This window comes from Perissodus microlepis, chromosome 12 (genome assembly GCF_051167445.1).
Source record: "Perissodus microlepis isolate ML-2025 ecotype Zambia chromosome 12, ASM5116744v1, whole genome shotgun sequence".
Classification (NCBI taxonomy): domain Eukaryota; kingdom Metazoa; phylum Chordata; class Actinopteri; order Cichliformes; family Cichlidae; genus Perissodus; species Perissodus microlepis.
This window is the reverse complement of record NC_140472.1, coordinates 19,070,327-19,097,346: the sequence shown is the minus strand read 5'-3', so window position 1 is coordinate 19,097,346 and position 27,020 is coordinate 19,070,327. Positions and strand designations below refer to the sequence as shown.

Genomic DNA, 27,020 nt, shown 5'->3' with positions numbered 1-27,020 from the left:
ATTGTGAGGAGAAACAACTGCAGTATTTTAACTCAATTTTGAACGTCACAAAGCAAAATCTGCAGGACGCATTGCCATATTTAGTCGTGTCTTACTTATGCAACAAATTATTTATTATGTATAAAAATATAGTAAGTAACACTGTGCATGAAGAATAACAGAAGCACTTCTTTGCTTTTCTCTGACATGCACTGTAGCACAGAAAATCCAGTCACTGCTGTGCCAAAAGCTACACATGAAAAAATGGCCAGAGCATCATCATAAACTTCAGAGCAAAAGATTTATTACAAGAACAACTTGACAGCATTTTCAAATTCAGAAAAAAACGTGAAACATTGTAGTATTGCTATTTCATACACACAAATTCCACAATGTCAAGCAATCTGTACATTTAACCAAAGTTTTAGTGAAAATGGCATTTGATCACAAACATTCGGATTTTGCTGATTGGGGCAAAATCCAAATGTTTATGAGCATTTCATAAAATCCTCTGTAGGCAGAAAGAGCAGATTAGGACAATCAATCGTTTTAAGATCGTAGAAGTCATGGCTCAGTTAGCCTGTACATTTAAAACACCAAATAGGTGTTCGAACAAGCCAAAACAAATGTAAAATAAAAAGAATTAAGAGTACATGTGTAATGTGTTTATACACGCTAAACTGCCCACCGGCTACATATTGCAATCAATGTCGCTCTAACAATACTGATACATCATGAATCATTTGTAGCAGTGAGGAGTCAGCACATGATAAAATTACTGTATCTTTAAGAGATGGGACACCATATAAATAAGTTCACTTTGCTTTCAAATCACTCTCATTTTTAACTAACAACATTTCCACTGATTCTGTCTGTTGTCTCAAACTTGGGAAACAGATGTAATATGAGCCCATGAAAGCTGATTTCATAAATAAATAAATTAGACCAGCACTACTTCCCTCTTTACTTCAAATCTGTACATATTCCCATACAGTATGTACATAACGATATACACACTCTCCATTCCCAGGCCATGCTCTGTTAGTGTCCAGCAAAAATTTTTTTTATCAACATTTTCTTTTCTTTGCCTCCACATTGTGTGGAAAACAATCATCAAATATTAATATCAGCTTTTCCTTCACTCAAATTCAGAAGCTCTTGAGATTCTATGGTTTCTGCAGCCCACTAAACAGTACAACCGCTTTCCAACTTTACACCCTTCAACACATGCAAAATACCAAAAAAGCTAGTAATGCAGGCTCTGTAGCTGGAGTCTGGCTTGTCATATTGATGACGATTGTGTGAGAGCTTCACAAAGTAGGCTCAGTTTCCAGTTACAGTATCCATTATTCATGCACCCCTGCACACATGCAGACACTCGAGTTAAAGCCAGTCAGTCTTCATCTATCAAACCTTACCATGTCATACCAGACCATTATTGGCTCTAATCAGCACCAGGACATTTCAGTATCATATCAAGACAACATTTTCTACCATTGAATAAAACATTTCTCTCTCTTTTTTGCCACTAGATGTCACCATAAATTGTGCCATATTATTGAAATCCATCTGTTAAATAGGCGATAAACAACTGAGGGTATTCAGAGGAAATACATCATATATATGGTTTTCATTATTTGCACATCCACTTCAGGTATAACTTATAAATGAAACTGGCTGGTAATGCTTTTTTTCTCCTTCACATTCACACCCAAACTGTCCAATTATTATAAACAGTTAAAGATGGCAATGTAGTGTTACCTAACAGATTTTAGTGATGTTTAGCTAAAAACATTCAAAAAAAAATTAACCTGTGAAAAATTGTTTAAGGCAAAGGGAATTTTCAAGGCATTTTCAACACCAGTATTGCATAGCTAAGGCTGCACAGCACTGAATACAGTGAATATGTACATTAGACTGTATATTCCAAGCCTTGTCTTTACAAAATACCCACTCTCAGCATGTATGTACACATTCATTCTCCTTAGCATTTAATTCCAGAGTACAGTTTGGTCAGAGGAGGAAGTCAACATTTCAAATGTCAGTGACAACTATATAAAGTAATATAACCTTCCCCCATGCTCCTCATATTTTTGTTGTACACTCAATGCATTTAAATTAAACTTTTTAAAATTTTACTGCATTAAACATAATGTTAAAAACCGGTAAGACATTAAGCATTCAAACAAAAAGCATCTATCTTGTCTAGAACAGCTTATTATCATGAAAAGCTGACATTGTTAAATAATAACATGAAACAACTGTACAGAAACTGGTAGTGCGCATAATGTTCATAGAGCCAGAGATGAGTGTACCTTAGTCTATGTTACTGATTATTGTAATGTGAGTATAGTGAGTCATATATGAATGTGGACAGACTGAAAACATCACAGTCATCATGCCAGTATTTTCACTATAAGGCAAGCAGAAGTGCTATGGCAAACCACAAGAGGGAGCCAGTCTGCATGACTCAAGGACTAGTGTTTACATCAACCCCTGGCACTTTACCATGCCCCCTTAGTGAGGCACATGGCAGCACATATGCTCTCGGTTTCTATTTCTGTGTATCAACCGTGAGAATTTCACTAGTGACTTATAAAATAAAAAATAAAAAAAAAGATTGGCAAAAGCATCCCCATGCACACATTAAAATTAAAAATTACAGTAACTTAAAGACCATTCCTTTGGTAATAAATAATTTGGCTTGAGTGCAAAAAAGCAATGTGAAGCCCTGCAGTTATTCAGGGGAGAACCTAAATGGAGAAAAAAAGGAGCGTTTGACATGCAGTAAAAACAGTCTGTCCGTAGCCCATTTTTATCTTGTTGGGGTTTTTTTTGTTTTTCTCTTTTTTAAACACAGTAGTTAAAGTTCATGACAACAACCCCCCTCCCGTGTACTACCCACAGTTTCGTTTTGTGCTACATCCAAGCTTCAGTGTCCACGCTGCCTGACTGTGTAGGGTAGGCGCAGTCTTTGTTGCCCATGGCTGAGGAACGAGGATGAGGATGGATCATATCAGCGAAGGCCTGGTGCAGGCCCTTGCATGTGGCTTGGCGACTGGTAGGATGGGAGCTCTGAGGAGACAGCGGTGGGGTGTGGCAGGGGGAAAGAGTGTTGTTCGCCTGCAGGTCTCTGTAGCTGACGGGGGTGGGTATGCGCGAGGGGCCGTTTTCGGGCCTGTTGTCAGTGCGGGGCCTGAATCGGGTCCCCAGTTTGTGCTTAGGGATTGGGTCAAGCCTGTTTGCTCTCTTTGGCCCTTTCTTAGCCTCCAGCATTTCTCCATCAGCGTCCCCGTTAGTCAAGGGCAAATTTGGTGGAGGTGACTCGGAGCGGGATTCGCTCAAGCTGAAGCACATGGAAGAGTTTTCACTTGAGGAATCCTGGAAGGAGCAGTCCTCAGAGAGGGGAAGGGGAAGAGATGATGGACAATCCTCAGAGGCTGGGAGGTCAACACTCCCGTCACCATTTTCCATGTCATAAGGTAAGTCTGGCTGGTGATTTTCCAGTGGAACATCTCCTTCAGGCTGTGTGCTCCAGCCAAGAGGACCCTGTTGATCTATCATCCCCCCTTCAGGAGGAGAACATCCATGTTCTCCATTCATATTCCCACATTGAAAAGCAGGTTGCGAGGAAATGTCATTCATCAAACTATCTGACTCTGTGTCTTGAAGTCCAGGCAAGGAAGAAGTGATTTCTCTCTCTTCCATGGAGCTGGAGATAGCTGGGAGCTTCTTGTGACCCCCTCTACACTCCCCCCAGTGTTCAGGCTCTCCTTGACTAAAGTTGTGTGGTCCCCCAAAATTGTGTCCAGAAAGTAAATTTAAGGGGTCCTCCAGTGGGAAGTGACGAGGGTTAGTTCTCTTGGATTCCCTGAGGTCAGGAAGAGTTCCCATCTTGGCCCCCACATTCAAGGAGGAGGTGGATGAGTTGGAAGAGGAATAGGCAGAGTCATTGACATTAAGATCAGTGAGTACTGCTGCCGGATGCATCCCAGCTCGCTGCAAGGTGATTCCACCAGGAGCTTTATTAGACACTGCTCTAGCCTGCTGTGTATTGGCAAGATACTCGGCCTCAAAGCTGCGATAAAGATCATGCTCCCTCTGGGGGTCTAGCGCTGGCAGCAACGGGAAGCCAAAGCCCAGCCCTTCCTCCTCGGGTTCCTGGCATTCCAGACCGGATGCGTTCTTATAGTGGCCTCTCCCAGCAGAGCGGGAGCCCTGTGAGGTCCGAGAGGAGCGGGCGGCATGATGATGAGAGTTGCGAGGAGATGAGTGTGGTGAACGTCGCCCACCTGATGTCACAGGTGGTAACAATCTGCCTTTTCCTACGGAGGGTGAGCGAGGGGCAGGAGGCCTAGGAGTAGTTATGGTCTTCTTGCTGGGACTACTGCTATTGTTACTCTGGACCCCTTTAATAGGTGAGTTAGAGCATGAGGACGATTGCCTTTTGGAAAACCCAGCAGCCATTCTCGGAGAGGATGGGGGCAGTTGTTTGGCCCGAAGATCTTCTCGTCTCTCTGAAGGTGGAGGCTGAGGATCTCTGTAGGAGAGAGCGGGTCCTGGGCTGGCATCACTGGACCGAGTACGGCTGGTCAACTTACTCTGGCTGTGGGACCGTGGACCAAGAAGCCTCCTTGGGCCCTCGTTTCCAAGAGAGCGGCCCCTTTCTGTTCGAGGCATCCGTACTCCTTCAGAGGAATCTTGAGGTGGGTTGGGTTTGAGTATCGGTGTGAGTGCAGAGCGTTCCCGTGACTGGCTGCGTGCACGAGGGAGTGAGGGACGCAGGGATGGGCTCTGACTTCCGGCTACAGGCCTCTCGATCATATGTTTCCCCTCTTTACGATTGACAAGCAGTACTACTTCTTCACCCGAGCGCCGTGAAGCACCCCCAAGAGACTGGCGCCCCCCGCCTCCTCCTCCTCCTCCCTTAGAGGAGGCCGTAGAGGAGTCACTGTCACCAGACAGACGTCTTGTTAGTGGTGTAATCGTCTCCTTATTCCTGGAACATAAGCAGGAAACAGATTAATTTATATTTATAATACCTACCACATCTATAAAAGTAATATTTTCTTATTGAGTTTGTGTTCATATCCACAGGCGGTACAGACTACACGCCTGTGGTAGTATACAGCCCCCAAGACACCCCCAGATTTTCCGAGTTTGTACCAGCATGTGACCTATAATGTGTAACACGCAGGGATTTTTGAGTATTTTCAACCTGCCGCTGGTGCACACAGACAGCGTGTCCGACCTCAGGCTCATGTGTTTCTTGGAACAGTGGGCAGTGACAGCCAGAGGGATTACAGCAAAGATGAGAACAAGTGGGGGCAGGATTAGAGGTCTCATAGTTTTTCTAGCCCAACACACACCACTGCGCTTTCCTGGCCAGAACACACTCCACTGTCACGCACCAGCAGGACCATCAGGTTTAACTGTTTAATCAGCTCAAAGTTCACATTACGGGAAGGAGAAACTTAAATAGATCCCATGAGTATTGATCAACAGCATACTGCTGGTTATTTAAAGACCTAGCAAAGGCTGTGATATTTGTTTGATGGAAGATTTCAGGCATTCTTACATTTTCTATACAGCACTCAGTCTGTTTCTTAAATAATATTAATAAAGTGTATTTGCGTGTTTTACTGAGCATAACTTGAATTTTCACTTAAAAAATAAAAGCAGCATGAAAAGAAAGCAGACACATTATTTATTACAACTTAAAAAGCCTATAAGACCATTTCAGCACAACAGCCCACTGTGTTCCTTTGTTATGAATTTTAATTACTGATTTAGAGAGACTATATGGGCGTCATGCTCGACTTTTGTGGTTATCCTTCAGAAACTATATTTGTGTTTATTCAGGCTTACTAATGTATCTTCATGGAGCCCACCTGTTGACCTACTTCTCCACTTAGCTGACCAGTTGTCTAGGGATAGTTGTCAGATTAGTCTTTATCTTTGAAAGTGGACTCTCCACACACACAGAGTTAATTGAAATGAGCTGCTGCCTTGACGTCTGGTCTGAGCTATCGCTCATAACAGAAATGAGCTGGATATTGGCTTAGAGCCAAAGTAAACCACCATTCAGATCGTAATTATGTTAAACAAAGGCACCCACACACTCTGACATATTCAGAGGTATGTGGAACATTTTTCCAGCTTCATGGATTTTAGACTTAGAAGACTTAGAAGACTTTATTTTATCTATTGTCTCTATATCCATATAATAAACGCCATTGATAAAGATCTCAGTATTACCACTCTTTCTCTGATAGGGCGCTTCAGAAGTTTGTGGTTATATTTGACACTGACTTTACGGATCATCTGTTTGCCTTTATATGTAAAAAAAAAAAAAAGGGCTAAAGCAACAGTTCCCTCAGAATCTAATCCATGATAGATGATTAGAAATCGAATTTGTAAAATGAAAGGGAATTGACAAGTCCTTAAGAGAGCTGATTAAACATTATAATCTCTACCTTGCAGCCACAAGGAGGTGCTGTAGGGTGGCTGTGTGTTACAGATTTATCAGGGCAATGTCACCTGAGATTAGAGAAATCTGCTCTGCTCTAATCTGGGGCTTTCTGGTGTATTTGTTGTGTGTATGCCACTCTTTGTGTGTGCATGTGTGTGTGTCTGTGTGTATGTGTGTGTGCCTGTCAACAGACACAAAATCACAGGTCACAAAAATGAGTATTTCTCCCAGGCTACCCATAGCAGATTCATTTCTTATCATTGTATCGCACTTACCCACACACTTGCCTGCACACTTGGGTAGACACACACACACTCACCTGAGAGGATTAAAGTGGCGGGGCTCTGAGCGATCTCTTGGCGGCTTTGGGAGAAGACTACGTGCTGCGCCAGAGTCGAGCTCTAAAGAGTTCTGAGGTCGGCCTGGTCGCGCAGAGGAAGATGACGAGGCACACTGAGCTGAGTGGGGCTCCAGGGACCGCCTGTCAGAAGGTTTATAGGGTGCGATGCCATCATTTCGCCAGTGTGGACCCGGGCTGGTGGAGCGGGAGGAGTGGGCGCTCGAGGACTTGCTCTGGGCTCCCTGACCTTGGCCACTAGCTTTAGCCTGATGGTAGCGGTGGGCTGTGGAGACAGATTGTCAACAAGTGGTTTGGAAAGACTTCTAACCAACATTGGCAGACAGCCTGTACAAGGATAAAAGACATCAAGTGGTCAAGAAATACACTACAGCTAATAACTGTGGCATCTAGCTCTTTATTAGCAGATAAATTACAACAGCTGCTGCCCACAAAGATGGACTCACTAGTCGAACTAGCCAATCAGACAATGATTTGTCATGCAAAACACTTAGAACAGCTTATAATTCTATTATCTTCAGCATGGCCTCTTACTTTAGATCAGGATGTATACTCTCTCAGAGTTTTAGGCATGAACGTGTCCTAATCAAAGTAGCAAAAAAGTTGCTGTACAGTTGTGTTGTTGGATCATGTAGCAGAAGAGTTATTAAAAAGTCAGAGCCTCGAGGTTCGGTATGACACAGACTGACTGTTGATGGGTGACATAACTATTCAAAAAATAAGTCAAACAGTAAAAATCTGATAGATGCAAAGACGAAATTTAGAATTTCTCATATCATGGTTTTATGTCCGCAGGGCTTGAATGACAAATACAGTTTTTCAATGATCCACAATGTCTGCCGTAGTCGGAACACAGCAAATCAGATGTGAATCATAATCTGTAATGTATCATGATTTATGTAACCCGAGCCATGACAATAAATCTGTTTTCTAAGGGGCTAGTGGAGAATAGGAAATGACCTCACCAAAAGCAGCACAACGGCACGGGTCATGCTTGTCCAAATAGTGCTCTAATGTGTCCCAGCCCCCTCCGACACGCACCATCACATGGGTACGAAGGACCTGTAGCAGAAAAATAGAAAAAAAAAAGAGACTTCAATAGAGAAAAAAAAAATGGACATGCATATTCATACATTAAAAAATTGCTAAACCTTTGAGTAAACTGCGCCAACACACACGAGTAAACATATTCCACAAACAGGGCAGCTTGCTGAAGGCTGCCTGGCTGGCCCTTAGTATTACATAACCTCTAGATGTGCCCCTGCATGTGTCCCCATCTCTCCTTTCCCCACAACTCCTCTTTCTCCAGCATCACCCCCAGCTGCTGCCATTATGAGGGGTATTCATTACTATGCCAACCCACAATTAAACAGAGTATGGTAGCATAACAAAGAGCTCGAAGTGTGCTTTGGCCGCTTCTCGCTCATGCCTCTCAGCTGTCTTCCCCGTGTTTTCAGGGGGTAGCAGGGTGAATTTGCATGGAAATAACTCACCCCTGCTGTCCCCCTCTGCTGAGACTTCAGTTATCAGGGAGAGGGGCAATGAGAAGAGGGGGCCAGGAGAGCCATAACACAGAGGGGGTTGGTGGATATGTCCCTTCCTCTCCTCTATGAGGTGCACACTTCCATAGGATCAGACCAAAGAGTCTCACTCCCTCCAGGCAGAAGCTGCCTTCACCGAAGCAACGCTGCTTGCTTGATGTGACAGCCCCGTGGATGCATCCCCCTACCTTGTGTTGTGTAACACAGTCTGCCAGCCACATGTTTTGAAGGCTGTAACCCTGTCTTTGAGGCCACAGAGGGCAAAGTCATAATGGCGAATCTGTGCAAGCCGGCACAGAGTTTATTTCCACCAAATCACACGTTGCACAGCATCACATCTCCGTGTCCCTGGTCAGAGAGAGAGGGTACAGACATGTGCGACAAAGCACAATCCCCACCAATCCACTACAAGTCATTTCATTGGCCTTGCTCCGCTACTACATCAAATCCGTAAAAACAGCTGATCTGCTTATCTCTATCAGACGTGGAAGCATAAACTGCTTATTCTCCAATGCTTTGGCCTTATGTCAGTAACAGGTTTATGCTTTCTGTGATGCTGCGAGGCCATCGCGAGCCAGCAGTGAAAAGCAGGGTTGCGCAATGTTCTTAATATATCATCATATTCATCACTGCAGTATTAACAGTTACAATAAAAAAAAGATCAAAAAGGTAGAAGGTTGAAAAAAGCGAGGGACAGACTGTTCTTGGAAATTCTGCAGAAGAATATTTTGACTTGGTTTTAATTTACAATAATATCTCTGCTGTATATTCTCTCCCTTTTTCTCTTTCTTGTTCCTTTATTTATATACATTTTTTGAACAGTGAAACTTTTATCCCCCTTTTTTTTTACCAACTTTTAAAACTGGGTGTCATTTTCTGAAGCATAATACATTCTTGTTTGTTAAACTGATACAGTCATGTGAACAAAGTTTTTATGGGACTCCACGCAATCCTGTGTAAAACGAACTACTTCCCATGGTTCAACAGCTTGTAGAGCGACCTTTAGCAGCAATAACTCGAAGTAATAATTTTCTTTACTGTACATTACCTCCTATTCTGAGATGAGAAACTTTCTGTCTTTTATAAAAAAACATCCCAATAAAAGCATCTTGCTGATTTTACTTTGAAAACTGCACTAGCTGTCATGATGGCACCAGATATTAAAAGCCTCATACGATAAATTTCAATTTGTACTGCAGTATAATGACTACAAAGAAAATTACTAGGGGTCTAAAAATGCTATTTGTTCTGTATTAATTTACAGGCTCTGCACAAAGCAACTTCACTGTCGTCTCCTAACAAGAGAAAGGTACTGTGTGTTTAGGATAATCCCCATTTTATCATGTGAGATGCTGAAACATGATTACAGAGATTACACATTTTACACAAATGCACAAACTACAGCATCACATAGTTCTTTTCATTTCACTTCTCTTTGTCTCGTTTCCGTATTCAGTAAGGTTATTACGCATTTCCCCTTTAAAAAGGAATGCCGCAGAACTGCTGAGGAGTCAACTGAGGCTGAATAGATGTTTAGGGACCATGTTCCACTTTAAAAGAGCGCTCAGCTGCCAGATTTCCCAACCAACGGAGGGGTATCACCAGTACAGAGACCCAATCCCTGTTTCTATGGCAACAGTGAACAGAGACTTCTTGTTATCATTGCGGGGGCGTGATAAACCAGCGTCTTCTTAAATCATGCTGGTGACTTAAAAAAATTGAGCTCATGCTTCATTTCATCTGTTGTGAATGTATCGCCTCCCACTAGGGAGCAACCTCCCTCAAGGACAAAGATGCTTTATTGAGCCCCCCGTGTTCATACGGCTGGCTTGCTCACTCGCTTTTAGGACTTCATTCCCTGTTTTCAGCCCGAGATTCTTCTTACAGCCTCGCCAGCTGAATAGGGGTTTGTTGGCTTTCAAGGCGACTGCCCGTTTCCTCCCATCAGAAGAACAAGGGAAGCGTGTTGGGTGCACTTGTAGCTGCTTGAGCATATGTGTAATCTCTGTCATCCCCAGATAGGCGTCAGGGGGAAGGCGGAGCAGCATGCACACAGCCAATCTGACAAGTAAAAGGCTCAAAGCACACTCATAAACACACAAAGCCCATTCTCAAATTTAAATGTTACTTTAAATGGCTGCTGCAACAGGCGAACACATGCTTATGCTGATTAAACTGCTTATAAAACACGTCACACACCATCTCAGGGACTGCATTCGAATTAAGATGCGGAGTCAATAAAGGGGAAGGTTACTGTGTGTATTTTTATCTATTTTGAGAAGGGGGAGGTCTAATATTTTGAGATGACAGTGACTTTTTTTAACTGTTCTCAGTGGCTAATAAAAGCATGTCGAGCAAGGATGTCAAACTCATTTCACATCGAATTTGCTACATTTACTACACTCCACTTTGATCTCCCCTTTCTGTCAGTCTACAGAAATGAAACTGGTGAAATGAAATGAATTACTTTGGTGTAGCGAATACAGTTAAAAGTCCAAAATCTTTGTCCTGCTTTGCGTTTTACAAAGCCATCCAGGGAGCCCGATTGGAGTCTTTACCGGGTTGATTCTGGCCCCCAGGCCTTAAGTTTGACATCCCTGATTTTGAGGATAAAATTTCAGTTTTCATCCCATGAATTATTAATTATTTCAAACAAGCTAAAATCAATAAAGGTTTCCAGAAGCATGGTTTTAATAACTTCAACATAGTGATTAAATTTTATATCCCACTATAAGTTTTTTGAAAGAGTTGAATTTGTCATAAAAAGGTTAGACTACATCAATGACTACATCAATGACTTAACCCAGGGATACCCCAGGGAATACTCATGCAGTAGACATCGGGTGCTATTACAGATTAGCTCAACTAATCCGAAAAAACCCTCAAATTACATTTGAAAATTACAATTTTAGCGATCTGACAATTTTTAAAAAAAAGCGACTTAAATAACGGATGAGCAGAAGGCAGAAATCAAAAAAGTGCACCGATGATATTATTAGATAAAAGCACAGATAAATATTTGAATTATTTTTAAATAACATAAAGGATAAACCATACTCAGACATAATAAACGTCAGCAGTTACTGAAAGTACTCATGTCACGCTCCCTGTCATTCATGAGTCAGTCAGACCTCTCAGGTGATCAGGTGCAGATCTTTTAACTCTTCCTAGAATTAAACGTAAGTGTAGCGACGGTGCTTCTGTTTACTGTGGTTATGGTTTTCGGAACAAGCTGATTGCTGACCTGAGATCAGTTACATCTGTGTATACAGTTAAAAACAGACTAAAAATCTTGTTAACTACACAGGCCTACAGTTATTTTGTGTTAAGCATATTTAGTTTGCTTGTAATGAAATGCACAATATAAATAAAACTGCCATTCTTTAGTTTTTACTTGTTTCTTCTCGAGCCTTCTGCATGTGTCTGCCATCATGTTTAGTGCTACTCATCGTATTTCATTGTTACTTCTATCTTTTGGTTATTTCCTTTTTTAATCCGAATGTTAGTTTTCTCATTTGTCTCGTTCAGCTCTCACTTCATGTTTTTGCCTCGATCTCATTACTGTCACCTGTGTCTGCTTGTTTTGCATCCGTGTCTTATCACCAGTCAAATAATGTCTATAGATTCCTCTGTTAAAATGCCATTAAACTCACATTTATAATCTGACAGTGAATTAGTAATAGCCTCTAATGGCAGTTTCCTCCTTTATAACCACTAATTAATTGCATATATGTGTATACTGACCCACGCAACTAATGACAAAATGTTAATGTTGAAGATTCAGAAGCAGAGGGTAAAACCGTGGCTGATTAATCTGTAACACTGCATTTGTATGTACTCCATGACTTCTCCATAGCATTCCTTCTGGTGCACCTGTTTTGGATTACCTTTTTGGACCTCACAGATTTTCAGATTCTTTGTCAGTGAATAAATGCTTTTTGCTTCCATGTCCTGGACTTGGGTCCTTTTCCCAGTGACACGTGGATGAATGGTTTCAATACTAGGCCAACAGCTATGCAGAAATGGTAGAAAGGAGAATGTCCTACCCACAACTGATGGTTATGGTTAGCTGAATGTAATCACAAAGTGTTTTTTGTGTCTTCACATGAAGACTAAAGAACCCATTTATCCTTCATATCTACCAGAGCTGCAGGGATTGAAAAAGGTTGGAAATGACCAGCCTTTACTACAACTTGGGTAAGGTGTTTTTGAAAAATGCTATATAAAAATTTAAATCTTCAAACAAAAATGCTGGAAAATTGATTATTGATGCTGAGTCCACATATCTGGAAATGGAAGCTTGCTTGTTGTAGCAGCCAGGGAGCTCTGATTGCTGCAGACATGTAAATAAACCCAGAAACACCCCCATGGTACAACCACGCCTCATTCCCCCTTGTTCCAGGAATGGACTGGTGCCGTCTTGTCTTCCATAGAAATGCCCTCCGTTTGTCTTCTCCGTAACTGTCCTGTCAAACTGAGAGCTGGAGCCGTTTTACGGATGTTGTTGAATGTTGAATGTGTAAACCGGATGAGTGAGGTGTAGCTGTATGTGGGTGTTTCTGAGTGTGCGATCGGTGCGTTACTCCTGGCTGTCACAATGACTAACGTACATCACACAATCTGTTTTTCAAACGTGTCACATTTCATTATATAAGTTGACGGTGTTGGCTTTTTTTCTAGGCCAAGGAGAATGCCCACAGAGCACAATTACAACACCGAGAAGAGCCTTGTAAAACACTGAAGAGTCAACCCATTTTTAAACACAACAGCTCAGTTTTGCAGTCCCGGATCTGCATTGATTTTTCCTTTTGGTGTAGGACTGGCCTAACCTGTATGTGGGAAAGCAACTACAAACCTCACAGTCTCTAAATTCAGAACACATTTGAAAGCTGTTTTTTTTTTTTTTATCTATAACTCAATATGTATAAAAAAAATTCTCAATTTCTTAAACAAAGATAATTTTACCAAAAATGTAATCATATATTTTACATTACATCTCCTAGTGTGGGCCAAGTGGTGGTTCTAAAAGTGAAAATAAATAAATACTGGCATTAGAGCAGTCAGGCACGCCTACAGCAAACCCGGAAAGCCATTCAAAGAGTCCATTATCAGGCTGTGGTACATGTTAGGTAAGTGACACCAAATCAATCTTTGGTATCAGACGACCTTCCTGCACTGTCCTCTGAGGCCTGGTGTGGGTTCAGTGGCAGCTTTTGAACTGAAAACGAGACCAACAGTCCAAGAGAAACAGGCTACAGCCAAGATAAGGAAAACTCAGGAAGTGACCTAAACCTCTATTTGTGTCTGGATGGAAAAAGTACAATCCTGGGAGTGGGCCAGATGAAGGCAGTTCATAAACACTCGAGAGAGAGAGAGAGAGAAATCATATTACTGTTCCAGTTTAATTCAGCCAAACAGCTGAGGGATTTCTGCTGGGATATTATCTTGCTCTTCATGAACCAACAAATGATCCCATATGGTGCTACCATATGGCTCCATGTAATTGCTGTATGCCCGCTGTGCTATGTGCCAAATATACACGTACATGTGACAAAATAAAGGAAAAGCCAACAGGTGACTTAGTAAGATGTTGGACCATCACATGCTACATGAACAGCTTCAATGCACCACTTGCATTATTTCTCCAAATCTATAGCACAGGAGAAACAGGAGCAGCGCCATTCTTCCAAAAGTTTGCGCCCTTGTTATGTCTTTTGATGACGTTGCTGTCTTGCCCTCCCCAGCAGAACAGAGCTATTAGATCTCCCAATGTTAGAGGTCCAGAGTTCAGGTTTTTCTTTTAATTTGTCCCACATCTCTATAGTATGTGGTCGTTTTGTCAGCTGAAACAAATACGAATATATACTATTCTTCCCTGCAGCTTACCCCTATGTTATAAGCTCCTCCCACCAGCAGGGGCACAGACATGTAGGCGCTGACATTTCGTTTCACAGAGAAATCCAAACATCCCAGGAGAAACTCCAATCCTTAACCCATTTAACTGCTGCATATTATTCCCTTCACAGAGTTTTTCATTTTTTACACCACAAACCTGAATCAGACCATTTCTATAACAAAATGCTGAAATTTCAATGCAGGTTTTTGTCGAACTACACATGCCACATATCTGGCTCTGAAAACCTTAAACGTAATCGTCCTAACCCAGGTGCATAACTGCTCATGCTTTATTTTTATTTATTTATTTTTAGTAATTTGGTAATAAAACTTAAATCAGTCATCTGATTTCTGAAACTGATTTCTGAAGTTTTCACATCTGACAACGTGACAACAAATTGATGGTTCCAGAAATATTAGGAGACAGATATTAAATCAGATTCACTTGTATGCCGATGGAGGCATTTACTTAGCTTTTGCTAGCTCTTAATAAACACCAACATACCTGTGTACACCTTTCTGAATGTTTTCAAACATTACTAAATCAGCCAGTGGCCTACATGTCCAAATGACCATTAGACTGCAATATATGGCATCTCCAGCTATTATATGTCATGTCACTGCACATATCATAAACCTAATTTAATCTAATGGATTCTTACATACTTCTGTTAGGCCTACTTAGCTAAGCTACTGTAATTATAGTGTTATAGTTGGCTGCTGAATGTGAGCACAAATAAAGTTTGGACGCTCATTGAAATTTTCATCATTATTATTAATAATAATAATTAAGGTATTAATCCTTAATAATAATTGAGGATTATTAAGGTAATTATACTATTTACAGTTTTTCTGGTGTGATGTGGTGATCTGGTCTGATCTCTAAGGTTCAAAACAGGACTGTGCTGTAAGCAGGTTAAGTAGTTAATATCAGTCCTATAAACTCCATTCTTATATCTATGTATCAGATAGTGAGCAAGAAGATGAATACAGCATGCTAAGAAATGAGGTGGCGAGCGTTTTTTTATTAAATGTTATATACTAAAGGATCAATGGCTACCCAAACTGTTGTGGACAGTCGTCGGCTTATTTATGTGTTTAAAAAAGTCAAAACAAAGAGATAGGAAAGGATGGATGGGGACAGGAAGGGGGCCCACAGAGGCTGCTTATGTACAGACCCCAGAATTCTGAGATAAGCTCCTGGGAAGAGCAGAAATGTTGAGGGCAATCCTTTGTAGGACAGGATCTGTGCACAATTATGTAAAACTTGGTTGATCACAGTAGTTTTTGTTTGCCTAAGTGTGTTTTTAATAAAATGGCATTCAAATGAAAAACTGTCTAACAAACATTAAATTAACATAAAGGTAAAAGGAGTAGTAAGTCATTAGGTTTGAGTACTTGTGATGTTTTTGACTTTCAAAAGTGCCCTCTCAACATTTTTTACATTCTCATGACAAAACTAGTAATGTGGGCATTCTTACACAACATTGTTTGTCCCCTTATCTGGCAGAGTAAAATGAAAGCATACAAAGATGTGTATCACAGTGACAAATATCTGATGATGCTAGGGTTTATCTTGGCGATGACTTACTCTGATAAAGATCAGTGCGCTGGAGTCCCCCACTTTGTACTTCCCCTCTGACACCTTGATCATAGGAAACTGAGCTGGACAGGAACACTGCCCCAAAATCTCCCGAACCTGTAAAGGACAAAAACAAAGGATTTTTTTAGATTTTAGATAATTTATTCTTTGGGCACTTTAACCTTTATTCAACAGGACACCAGGGAGCGACTGCGGGGGCACGATCAAACCCAGGCCAGGTGAGCTACAGCAGCAAAAACAAAGCATTTTTAACATTCAGATGAGCCACACATGATGTTGGATACCTAAGAGGAAGCTGATAATGATCCTTTCCTGTTTTTACCAACATGACATCATGATTAGTCGCAAACTTGCAACAATGACCAACGCGCTGCTGAATGTGAGTGTTGTGTGTCAAAAGCACAAAGCCTCTGTTTTATGTTATGAGAAATGAGCAGTCTTCCTAAGTATACGAGAGTGTTGGAGTATGTGTGTGTCATCTTCCTGCCAAAATATTCTCTCCAACCCCCCCACTGGGTGATCAAGCACCGCGCCCCGCTGTCTCACCACAATAAAAGCCTTTTCTCTCCTCGTCTTTTCAGAACATTTGGTCATTATGTTCACTGCTAAATGTCACAAAAAAACCAAGAAAAACACAAACACAAAATACACACTGGATGTGCAAATTAATACTCTCCCTTTCTGGCTCTCTTGGCTTTTTACATGACCGTGTTTGTCTCTGTGACATCATCAACTAGAGGGAAGAAAAGAGCACGGAAACCAGACTAGTGGCGATGATGTCAGCAGGCCGGTGCTGCCAGATGGGGTTTGAATCGAGAGAGTCAGAGCCGGTGCCCTTGCTGTGGTTACGGGTGCTTATTAGGCAAGCAGAGTCAGACACAACTGCAGGGTGGAGTGAGATCGCTCGCTTTGTTGCGCAGGCCTGCCGCTCTTGCTGGATTGGACAACTTTGATGTTTTTCTTGGCGTCTCCGTCAGACAAAGGCGTGTGCGCACTTGTCGCGCAGCAGGGAGAGAAAGTAAAGCTGCAAAGTGGACCGAGGAGAGCACAGAAGCAGGATGAAGGATGAATAACTGCTTCATAGGTGTAAAAACAATAGGAGGGGTGCATGTAGATATTAATCTGATCAAATACCTGATTGTAGCTTCTCCGCTTTAGCTGTTTACTGCACCTTTCATGCTATCTGCAGGGCACAAGGGATATTGCTTGTTTGTGTATGTGTGTGTGTGCTCGCTCTACCTACCGCATAACCGGTATGGTGTATTCAGAAGATTAAGGTGCCACCTTGTTATTTTCTTGAAATAGCACCCTTCTTCTATCCCGTGCTAATTAAAGAGGGAGGCCTCAGAGCTAAGCCTCACATCTCACCTGCGCCTCTGTTCTGCCTCTCACCTGTTTGTATCGAGGCTCCTTTACTTCTTCTTACCTCTCTCGTCTGCTTTGTTGTAGATCAGCCTCTATTTTTAGCCCGTGCACTGCCTGACCAGACCTATATTTATCTTCTTTTTTTTTTTGGTTTTGCTTACATTTCTACAGCTGCTTGCTGCTTCTCTTTTTGTCCGCCCAGTCACCCACTCTTTCATTCTGTCAGTAGGTGGACTAGGCCTATCTGGAAAAACCCTAGTCTGTGTGTTAATGGAAAGACTGCTATGGCAACAGACGCACACATAGCGTTACCCTTCCCTTTCTGACCATACAGTTTCCCTTCTTTTTTTTTTCACCGCAGCCATAGTAAAGTCTCTCTCCCTTGGTCCTGTTCAGATTAGGTTTTCCTCTTAACGTGTCACATTAGAAACACTGAGCAGGATGTACATTTGAAGTGTTTTTTAATAGTAACCCATTCAAAGAGCAGCCCTTGCATTTAAAGTATTTAGTCAGTGGATTCTTTGCTGTGAAATACTTGCACTTCCCATGTCTTCGCTGTGTCAACAATGACAGATAAACTGAAACTAAAACACACACGCACACAGGCATGCACTGCATATGGTGGGGGGTGGGGATGAGATGAAAAGTGAGGCGAGAGATGGGGTCACGTGGGAAACATGCAGAAGTGGAGCTGGAACACTGGGGAAAAATTGGGGGAGAAATTATGGATGCCTGCCGGTCTCACGAGAGACGCTTCCAGCGAGAGCTGCAGATGTTTGAGAAGGAAGAGAGAGAAAAAAAAAGGAAGATGAGGGAACAATTCACAGCATGCCCCAATACTGGAAATCTCCTGCATCTATCTTAAGATAGGAATGCAGAGATGGTTTTGCAAGAAGACAAAAAATAATATTTTCAAGAAAGTTTTGTGATACTTCCTTTGAACTGAAAAGCTGTATTTGTTTCTCTGAGGAATTTAACATTAAGATCACGTGTTCTTTTTAACAATCCCACAGCACAGATCTTGTCCTATCTGCACAGTATGAGTCAACAGTGTCCTCAGTCCTTTCCTTCCTGACCTGCAAACACTGCAAGGCCAACTCATAGAAAAGGGTGAACAGAGGAAATGGGAGCAGAGGAGTTAAAGATGTCTCGGTTTTGTTCTCTGTGCATATTCTGTGCTGATTTCAAATAAAGACAAGCGTGCAACACTGAGACTTGACTTTGCATCTGAACAAAATGTCATCATCACAAAGGAATGTCCAGGGTTTCCAGTTTTGTTCTACTATTTGTTGCTGTATGGTTTGAAGTCAGTGGTTGTTATGCAAACACACAAACACCAGATTTTTTTTTCTGGTTTTGTGGCTCAGGGTTTTATTCAGATGTACTCTCAGATCCATTTGAATAATGGTCTGCTCCCTTCATGAGTCAACACCCACGTATGGCCACACATTTCACCAAACATAGGTGTGCTGGACTCCTGTATGTGGCCCCTTTTATGAGTATAAAGGGACGGATACTCATTGCTAAATTCCAACAATAAAAAGTGAACATGACAACTCACTTCCCAGGAATTTCTTTCTACAGGGCGTTTCTAGATTTCGACTTTTGAGCCCTCGGTGATACAAAAGTGTTAATAAAAGAGCATGTGGCTCCGAGGTGATGTTTCCAAATGACAGAACAAGACTCTTCTCTTAGCTTATCTGCATGCCCCGAAGCCTGGAAGCTTCCCGGGATGAAACAAGCATGCCGTCAGATAAGAGACAAGAAAACTAGGCCACAAGAGGTTCCTGCTGTGTAAGGGAGATTTTTTGGAACTTGAAGGGTTATTGCTTCACCACCCATAAGCAAGCGTTCCCAGAGCTCTGAAAAAAGCAACACTTCAAACCCTATCCACCTATTAAACCGCTGCCCCGACAGCCTGTATAAATGACTTGTCCGTGGACAACCACGCTTTCTCATAAACTGGGAACAGCTTTCGCACAAACGATCTCGTTAAACAACACGGGGGTGGAGGGAGGTGATGAATGGCTAAATGAATGATAATTATGTTTTCTAATTATGTTGGACCTGTAGCCCAGGGGAATGAACTAAAAGAGTGTTCAGACACAGTTAGTCTTCTGGAGTAAGAGCCTAGCCTAACCAGCACAGAGAAGAAATGGAAAAACAGTTGGATGAGTGCCCTGGGGTCAGATAGGTCACCTAATGCCCTTACATGGGGAGGAGAAAAGGAATAAACACATTTACAATCATTCTGAAGGCAGCAGTTTTCTGTGCTGTTGAGGAAAAGTGCATATACACACACAGGCTTCAATACCGTTTTGCCGTGAGGGTAAATAAATGCAACGCATTCTAGCAAAACCTTTAAACCCACTCAGAAACATTTGTATTTTCTACTGCTCCTCCGTTACATCTGTTACCATTAGAAGCACTATTATGTTGGAAAATATCATAAATCTACATGTAATTTTCGTTCCATCTCAGGCTCACAAAAACAGTCTTGCTCTTCTACTAATTTCTTTGTTTATTGTCTAGTATTTACTATGTTTTTAACTTACTCATTTACTGATGTGTTTGTTTATTTATTTCTCAGTCTTGAGTTGTATATCACTTATCTTCCTTGTGGAAAATAACTGATAATGATGCAGGGCGGTACCGCAGAGTGGACACTTGCATCCGGGGAGGAACTAGGGGATGGGACTGGAAGTGCGGCACCACTGAGGAGGTCTGATTGCTGATAAGCTCGCCTACAATTAGGAGTGTTTTTTATCTCTGACCCGCAGTGCCACGATTTCTTATTTCCTTGCGTATTTGTCACATTTATGTGTTTCATTTTACAATTAGACAAAGATAAATGATTTTTTTAGAACAATTTCATTTATTGAGGGGAAAAGGGTATCATAACCTGTCAGGCCCTGTGTGAAAAAGTAATCCCCACAAAAAATATTCTGTAGACTGACAAGAGCAAAGTTTTTTTTAGAAGGTTTGTGTTTCCTTAAATTTGGTTTAAAACTAACACAGCATCTGATTAAAAAGAACTTCATACTAACAGTCAAACACGGTCGTGGTAGTGTGGAGGTGCATCGTAGTCAAAGTCCGGACTTAAATCAGATTGGCATACTTTAGTGTGCCAGTATCAAATGGTCTAAAGATACCATTTCAAAGTTCTTAGTTCTTTGCTAAGTTGTCTGTTATGTGTAGACACAACACTGGTTCATCATTTAAGTTTTTATGCTTTAACTATTTATAGGTCAGTGTTAGAAGTTTGGCTTCCTGGTAGCAAAACATTAAAGTTTCATACAGTACTGTATTCTGTCAAAAGCAGCATTAAAACAACAACTCTGGAACAAAGTGGGAAAGTAAGCATGCAAAACTATAGGCAGCAGCTAGTTGGCTTAGCTTAGTGCCCTGGTTAAAAGCATTTCCACCTCATAAACATGGTGGATTTGTTTGTTAATCTTTATGAAACAGAACGGAAATATGTGCTTAACATATAATGTTTTAATTGGTGAGCTCCTAAGATCTCAGTAGATGTTTTTTGCTGTTTTATACTGTACTGTATGTTTGCCCAGAGGTGAAAGTGTAGTCATACCTGCTACAGGATAGCTATCATTTACTGCTTTAAGGAAATCGTGCTCTGTAAATCAATGCCTTTTTTTTGGCCACATGACAAGCACCCACTTATGCTGAAGCAATATAAGAGTCTGATGGGCATCATGTGATCTAAGAGCAATAACACCATTATTCAGCTGCTCCAGTCAAAGAGCAATATCATCATTCAGTGCATGAAAATGAATTATCCGGCCAAGGTTGGGCTGATTTGCTGGTTTGTCTCGATGAGGATCAACAACACTCAGCGCTCTCCTTGTGGCAGGGAAGGTTAGAGGAATTTATGTTTAATCCCCACCTGAGACCAGCTTGTAGAGGCTGCAGGCGGGTGCAGAAAATAACCAGCGAATCACTGTTCATACAGACAGAAAGAGGCAGATCAGACGGACAACCAGTTAAGCGATAAACATGCAAACGATCAGCTGATAGCATCAAGTACAACAATAAAGACATAAAGTGGGCATTATGCAAAACTGAGGACTCAGCTGTTCCATGTGCACCGGGCTGTCTGGAAAATAGCGATGAGAAACGAGATGGCGACAAGTATTACTGTGCCAAATAACCTCTGATAACAGCGCACCCCTTTAAAAGCAAAGTGCACGTAGCAAAGAAAGGAGAAAGAGTGAAGGGTGTTTCGCTCTCTCAGCAAAGCATCTGAGTGTGACCCGATGCAAAGCATGACCTACTTTTCCATTTCACCCTCTCTACTGTAGCTCTCCCTCCCAGAGCCACATCCATTCTAGTCAGGTTTAACGGAGTGTACAGTGAAGTCACTCTAGGCACATTTTCTATCATGCCCCCCCCCCCCCCCCCCCCTTGTATACCGCGAATGCACGAATGAGACCATAAGGTTAACGGAGCAGTGTCCATGCATGTAGTCATAACACACATGTTATGTCTTTATCACCCTCCCCCTTTGCCCTGCTGATGTTCCCATCCAAAGATCAAGATGTCAGCCTTTGATTACCTCACTGCCAACAGTAGCTATTCATTTCCTCTTTCCATGCACCCAATGAGACATACGGATCCACTCTTTGCTTCATCATCTCCAGTAGGGACAGATGTGGGGGGATGGGTTGCGAGGGCTCAGTGTAAAAACTGAACGAAGACTGAATGTTGAAGCCCGGGGTGTGAAAAGAAATGAACCAGTTTATATGAGTAAGCAAAAAGAAGCAAAGATGTGGAGTGAAGGGAAAAAATCTTTTGTTTCTAAGCTCAATCAATGTGCAACTGCTTAGGTAGCGTAAACAATGCATGTTAGCATCCATAATTTGTAATGATTTGGAATAAACAGATTGCAGTTTGTATAGCTACAACAAGCATATTTTACTATTGAGACATGCAAATACTCGCGTATGAAAAACACCTAGGAGGAGATTTTACTGAAAGACTGTCATCCTATAAATATTTAGGTATTTGGTTGGATGATAGACTTTTCCTTTAGAGTGCATATTGGGCACTTTGTGAAAAGTAGAAGGTTAGATTGGGTTTTTATTATTGAAATCTGGACAATTTTAATTTATCAGTTGGCAAAAAAAACTTCTACAGGTGACATTCTTAAATGTCGTTGATTATGGTGGCATCTGCACGCTGCTTACGTTTCATTGTCTAGACTCGCAGCTTTTTTTAAGTGTCATATCAAATTTGTTGTCACTGTGTACTTTATAATCTGGTTTCTTGGCCTTCGCTAGTTTTAAAGAGACAACTTCACTGTTATATTTTTATGTACAGCTTCCTTTTATATCTGTGTAAACCCTCAACATCTTCAAACAGCTGCTATGATTTGTGGTGCTCTACTTGGCTATTTTGCATCTTGGTCAGAGCGCATTAAAGCCGTATGCTTTCGTCTCCCTGGAAGAATTCAGAGCTCTCATAAAGACTTCTGTAGCTGAAGTGTGTAACTGCTACTCAGAACCTGGACCTTGAATTTGTATTGTTTTGACTCTGACTTGTTTTATCTTCTTTTATGTAATTCTTGATGTTTAAGTTGTAACGCTGTGATGGTGTGCCTACTTGACCAGGTCTCTCCTGAAAATGAAATGTTAATCTCAAGAGACAACCTGGTTAAAAAAAAGCACAGAGACCTGGAAAAGAGACTAAATGATATCTGTGAGGGTACAATGTGTGTTTTGGTTTTTGTTTTTTTGCCTCAGCCAATCAATGTCTTTTTCATAATCCCTGTATGATGATGATAGGACAGAAAATCCCCTAATGCAAAGGATAAACAGTACGTGTGGGTATATTCAGCTCATCTGTGTGAGCCAGCTGCTGTCTGAACATCTTTGGGACTGAGAAGAGGAACATTTATTGCACTCAGAAGTCTTAGTCAGTCACTTCCCCAACATCAAAGTGGAGCACTGGAGCATCAGCCGGAACCTTAACATTGACAGATTAGTGGCAGACTCTGTTGGAGAGGGTGTGTTGAAATCAGGAATATCAACAGCTTATGCCTATTGTATAGAGCAGGTAGTTGATGTGACACATCAACTGTCTGCACTGCGAGTCATTTGTTTACTGAGTCACTTTATTCTTGCATAAGCCAAGTAGTCAGGGACAAATTATAACTTCTGTGACACTTCTGTGATTGCTGAAGAGCCACAGAGGAAGCTGTAGTTTGCGTTATCGTGGCCTGTCTGTATACTTTAACTAATTAGAATAACGACATGTAATCCTATTACCACCACACTTGCTTTGTCTCAGTAATAGGATTAAGTTGATTGACTAACCACTAAACAATGTGTTGAAGAAGATCCATACATGCATACTTTTTCTTAACTGCTTATCCCACAGGACCGTATAATTTGAGCCTATCCCAACTGATACTGGGCGAGAGACGTGCTCCATCACAGACACAGAGAGTCATCCACACCAACACTGTGTGGTACTGTGGCAGGGTATTTCTCTGTTTCTTAGCTCAGAGACTTTATATGGAAGTGTGATCTATTCTTTCATAATTAAACAATAAATAAATATCCTGTATCCCAGTCTCATGTGAAGCTGCCTTACAATAAACATTTCTTCATAGATATAAAGCGCAGCTCCAATTTCCTGCTTTTAATTGAAAGTATTACGGGTAAACATGAAAAGATGATATCCTGACTTTAATCAGTGATTGTGCGCGGGTATTAGCTCCTTCCACTACCTCACATTAATAATATTTTCTATAAGAATACATAGAAGCTAAATGGAAGCTGAACGCTCACATTACCAGGATCTTTCATGACATAAGAGGCTGATAATTAATTGATGATATGTTATCAATAATGCTACTGGGTATGCATAAGAAAGCGGTTTGTGGAGAGGTTGATAAATTATGTATTTATTTATTTTTAATGTAGAAACAAAATTAAGTCAATGTGAATTTAGATTCATCTCTTGTAAATACAAACGTATCCTGGTGGATAAACTTGTGACTGTGCTTATAGAGGGAGAAGAGGTCTTGAGCCTTGCAGCTAGAACTGGGTAGCAGATATTGGTCAAACTATGTAGATGATAATGTGGGTTTTATTTTTATTTCCTGGTAAACACCCTGTGTCAGAGTGCAGGAAATAAAGAGGTATTCAGTGGAAATATATATTACACATAGTCTGTCACCAACAGCTGATATAATTCGACAGGATGTGTTACTAAATACAACTCAGCAGACAATATACAACATGCTTGATGATAGCGTACTATTTTAATGTTGCAGCCTGTGGTCTAAGTGCCCTGATCAATTTTTTTAAGAGGATGGAGAGTTTATTCATCACACAGATGATAACAGATAATTCCATCCCTAAACTAGTCAAAAACAGTCAAATCTGTGTCTCGATCACAGCCGAGGGATGCTGTCAGTGTAAAACACGGCAAAACGGAAAAATGGGGATGAGCATCTGTAACTTTCCTGTGATGATTCTCTCCCAAAAATGTAGCTCGCTTGTATAACCCTCAGTCATATGAGCGAGGGATAAGGACGGCGCACATCTTCCTCCACGTGCTCTCTTGTTCTTTGGAGGTCACACACTAGAAATGGCTCTGCATGAGTGTAGCTGCTGACTGTCTCCCCTCCTCCCTCTCTGGTGTCCCTCACATTTTTGTTGTCAAAGACAGACATCAGCATGACAATATTACAGCCACCCCCTACTCACAACCTAACAAGCGTGCGTTGTGCTGGGCTGTGCTCATTAGCTTTGCGCTGGCAAGATCTTTGCCTCCATCACATGTTCATGTGCAGCATGCTCTGTCAAAGGTCAACCAGTTCAGCACAATGAATGACAAGAGTTAATGGTTTGACTGCAGAGAAGAGGGAGTGTTTCAGAAGCAAAACTGCCCAGAGGGACATTCCCGGCATCTTGATTGAGCAGATACAGAAATGCCACATAATCAGGAAGCTTGTGATATTGTGTTGCTGTCAAGCTAAATGAAAGAAAGAAGTAATACTAAGTCTCAGGGAATTTCTTGAGATGCAGGACCGGTATTTCCAGAAGAATGCAGCCGATTTGACCTGTGACTTCTCAACACTTTCCTGTAGGAGAGGGCAAGGCACACAGGCCCTCCAGAATTGAAGGAATTTAACAGCACGTCTTAAAACAAGCCCAGATGTTTGCACGCACCCACCCCACAGGTGATCTATCAGGCTCCTGTGTTCTTTATATCACTGACATGGTACTTTCAGAGCAAGTATTTCACTTTTGGCACATTTTTGTGTTTTACTGTGGGAGAAAATGGGTCTTCTGTGAGCTGTTAGACGCTGTTTTAGCACCAGTCAAAACAGACCGGTTGATATTTGCTGTAGACTGAGCCCACGTGATGGAAAACCTCTATTATACATTTATAATAGAAATAAAGCTTTCCTGCAAATCCACTTCCACACTTAAGACTGAACAGCGTGGGAATTGAGCAGAGGGATCATTAGGCTGCACTTAACCTTACTAGTTCATAAAGCAGTTATGACACATTTTGGGTTTGCGGATCTTTTCATTTGTTAAACTCACCAGTTCATCCAGATTTCGCATGTCACATAAAACTCTCTTCTGCTGCCAGATGAAGGGCTCTGGATCTGGCTCCTCTTCATCCTCCACACTCTTACTGCTCTCCTTCCGGCTGAAACACCTGCTGGGCGAGCTCTGCTTAGCTGGCTCCCCTTCATCGATCCGCAGGCTCTCCTGGTCCCGGATCTCCTCTTCGATCTCCTCCTCCAGCTGGATCAGCATGGGGGCCAGCATGCCGAACTTGGACCCACGTCGCGCCACCTCAAGGAGACACAGAACGAAATTCTTCTCGTTGCATTTCTCCACCAAGTCGTTGGTCTCGAACATGAGGACGTCTTTGATCCAGAGCTCCTGCCTGCACCAGGTGATGAAGTTGGACACGTTGTCCCGCGCCACAAACGAGCCGGGGACAACATTGCGAAACTGGAAGACGACATCTTTAGATGGCAGCTTCATTGCCTGTGCAGCTTCGGGATACTCCAGCTGAAACTCGTGCGCGGCGCGGTTCACGTTGTTGGCGTGCCGACAGAGGACACAGCCCGTCGCCAGCCCTTCCATAAAGGTGTCCGCAGTGATATCCAGATCATACAGGGTGTTAAGCCATTCAGCCAGATCCTCCTTCATGGCATACAGGTATTCCTCGCTGGATTTAAAGGGCCGGATACTCTTGGATGCGGCGGACTGGATGTTGCTCTGATCAGCCATATTGTCGGATTATGTATCAATTAAGTCTACTTGATAATTCCCGATAGTCTCATTGCACAGCTGCGCTCCGAAGCCTCACGCGCAAAGAAGAGCAAAACAACCGCGTGAACGCACCCACGCCGACGTGCCATGAAAGCTCCTTGAAGCCAGGCTTTGTATCGTCACGAGCACATCGGGATGCGGAGCGACCGTGGCGCATGGATGCGTTTTCCGGATATCTGCGGAATTTGTTTCCTTTAACGAACGCATCGCCAAGTCCCGCGCGAGACCACCAGTTAATCCACACTGTGGCCGGTGGGTCCTCGCGCCCACAGAAATCCACGTGTCGCCATATCAGTGTGCGAGGCGGTCAGCCGGAGCAGAGTGAAATGAAACGCACTCCGCAGCGCGCAGTCCTCGACTCGTTTCACTGCGAACAGGCTCGGCCCATGATGCGCCGCCTCTTGCGCTGAATATGTTGACCTGCTGTGGCTCAGACCAGCACAGCGACTCGGTGGCACATCCCATTATGAGGGATAAACGGAAG

At 42.2% G+C, this 27,020-nt stretch overlaps 1 protein-coding gene across 1 annotated transcript; it reads right to left on the bottom strand.

Moving 5' to 3' along the window:
- Positions 1 to 261: 261 nt before the first annotated feature.
- Positions 262 to 27,020, bottom strand: gas2l1 (growth arrest-specific 2 like 1). The gene is made up of 5 exons (XM_084946013.1): positions 25,793 to 27,020; positions 15,837 to 15,944; positions 7,775 to 7,871; positions 6,771 to 7,074; positions 262 to 4,978 (listed from the first exon to the last, which is right to left on the bottom strand). The coding sequence occupies exons 1-5, from the start codon at positions 26,492 to 26,494 to the stop codon at positions 2,899 to 2,901; spliced, it is 3,291 nt and encodes a 1,096-aa protein (XP_084802139.1). The 5' UTR covers positions 26,495 to 27,020; the 3' UTR covers positions 262 to 2,898.

Bases quoted from the DNA above. Each gene is read 5' to 3' on its own strand.
- gas2l1 (XM_084946013.1), bottom strand. From the start codon at position 26,494: ATGGCTGATCAGAGCAACATCCAGTCCGCCGCATCCAAGAGTATCCGG. The intron at 15,945-25,792 runs GTGAGTTTAACA...TGTCCTTTACAG, and splicing joins TGCGAAATCTGGATGAACTG to GTTCGGGAGATTTTGGGGCA. The intron at 7,872-15,836 runs GTAAGTCATCGC...TTTCTGCTACAG, and splicing joins GCGCACTGATCTTTATCAGA to GTCCTTCGTACCCATGTGAT.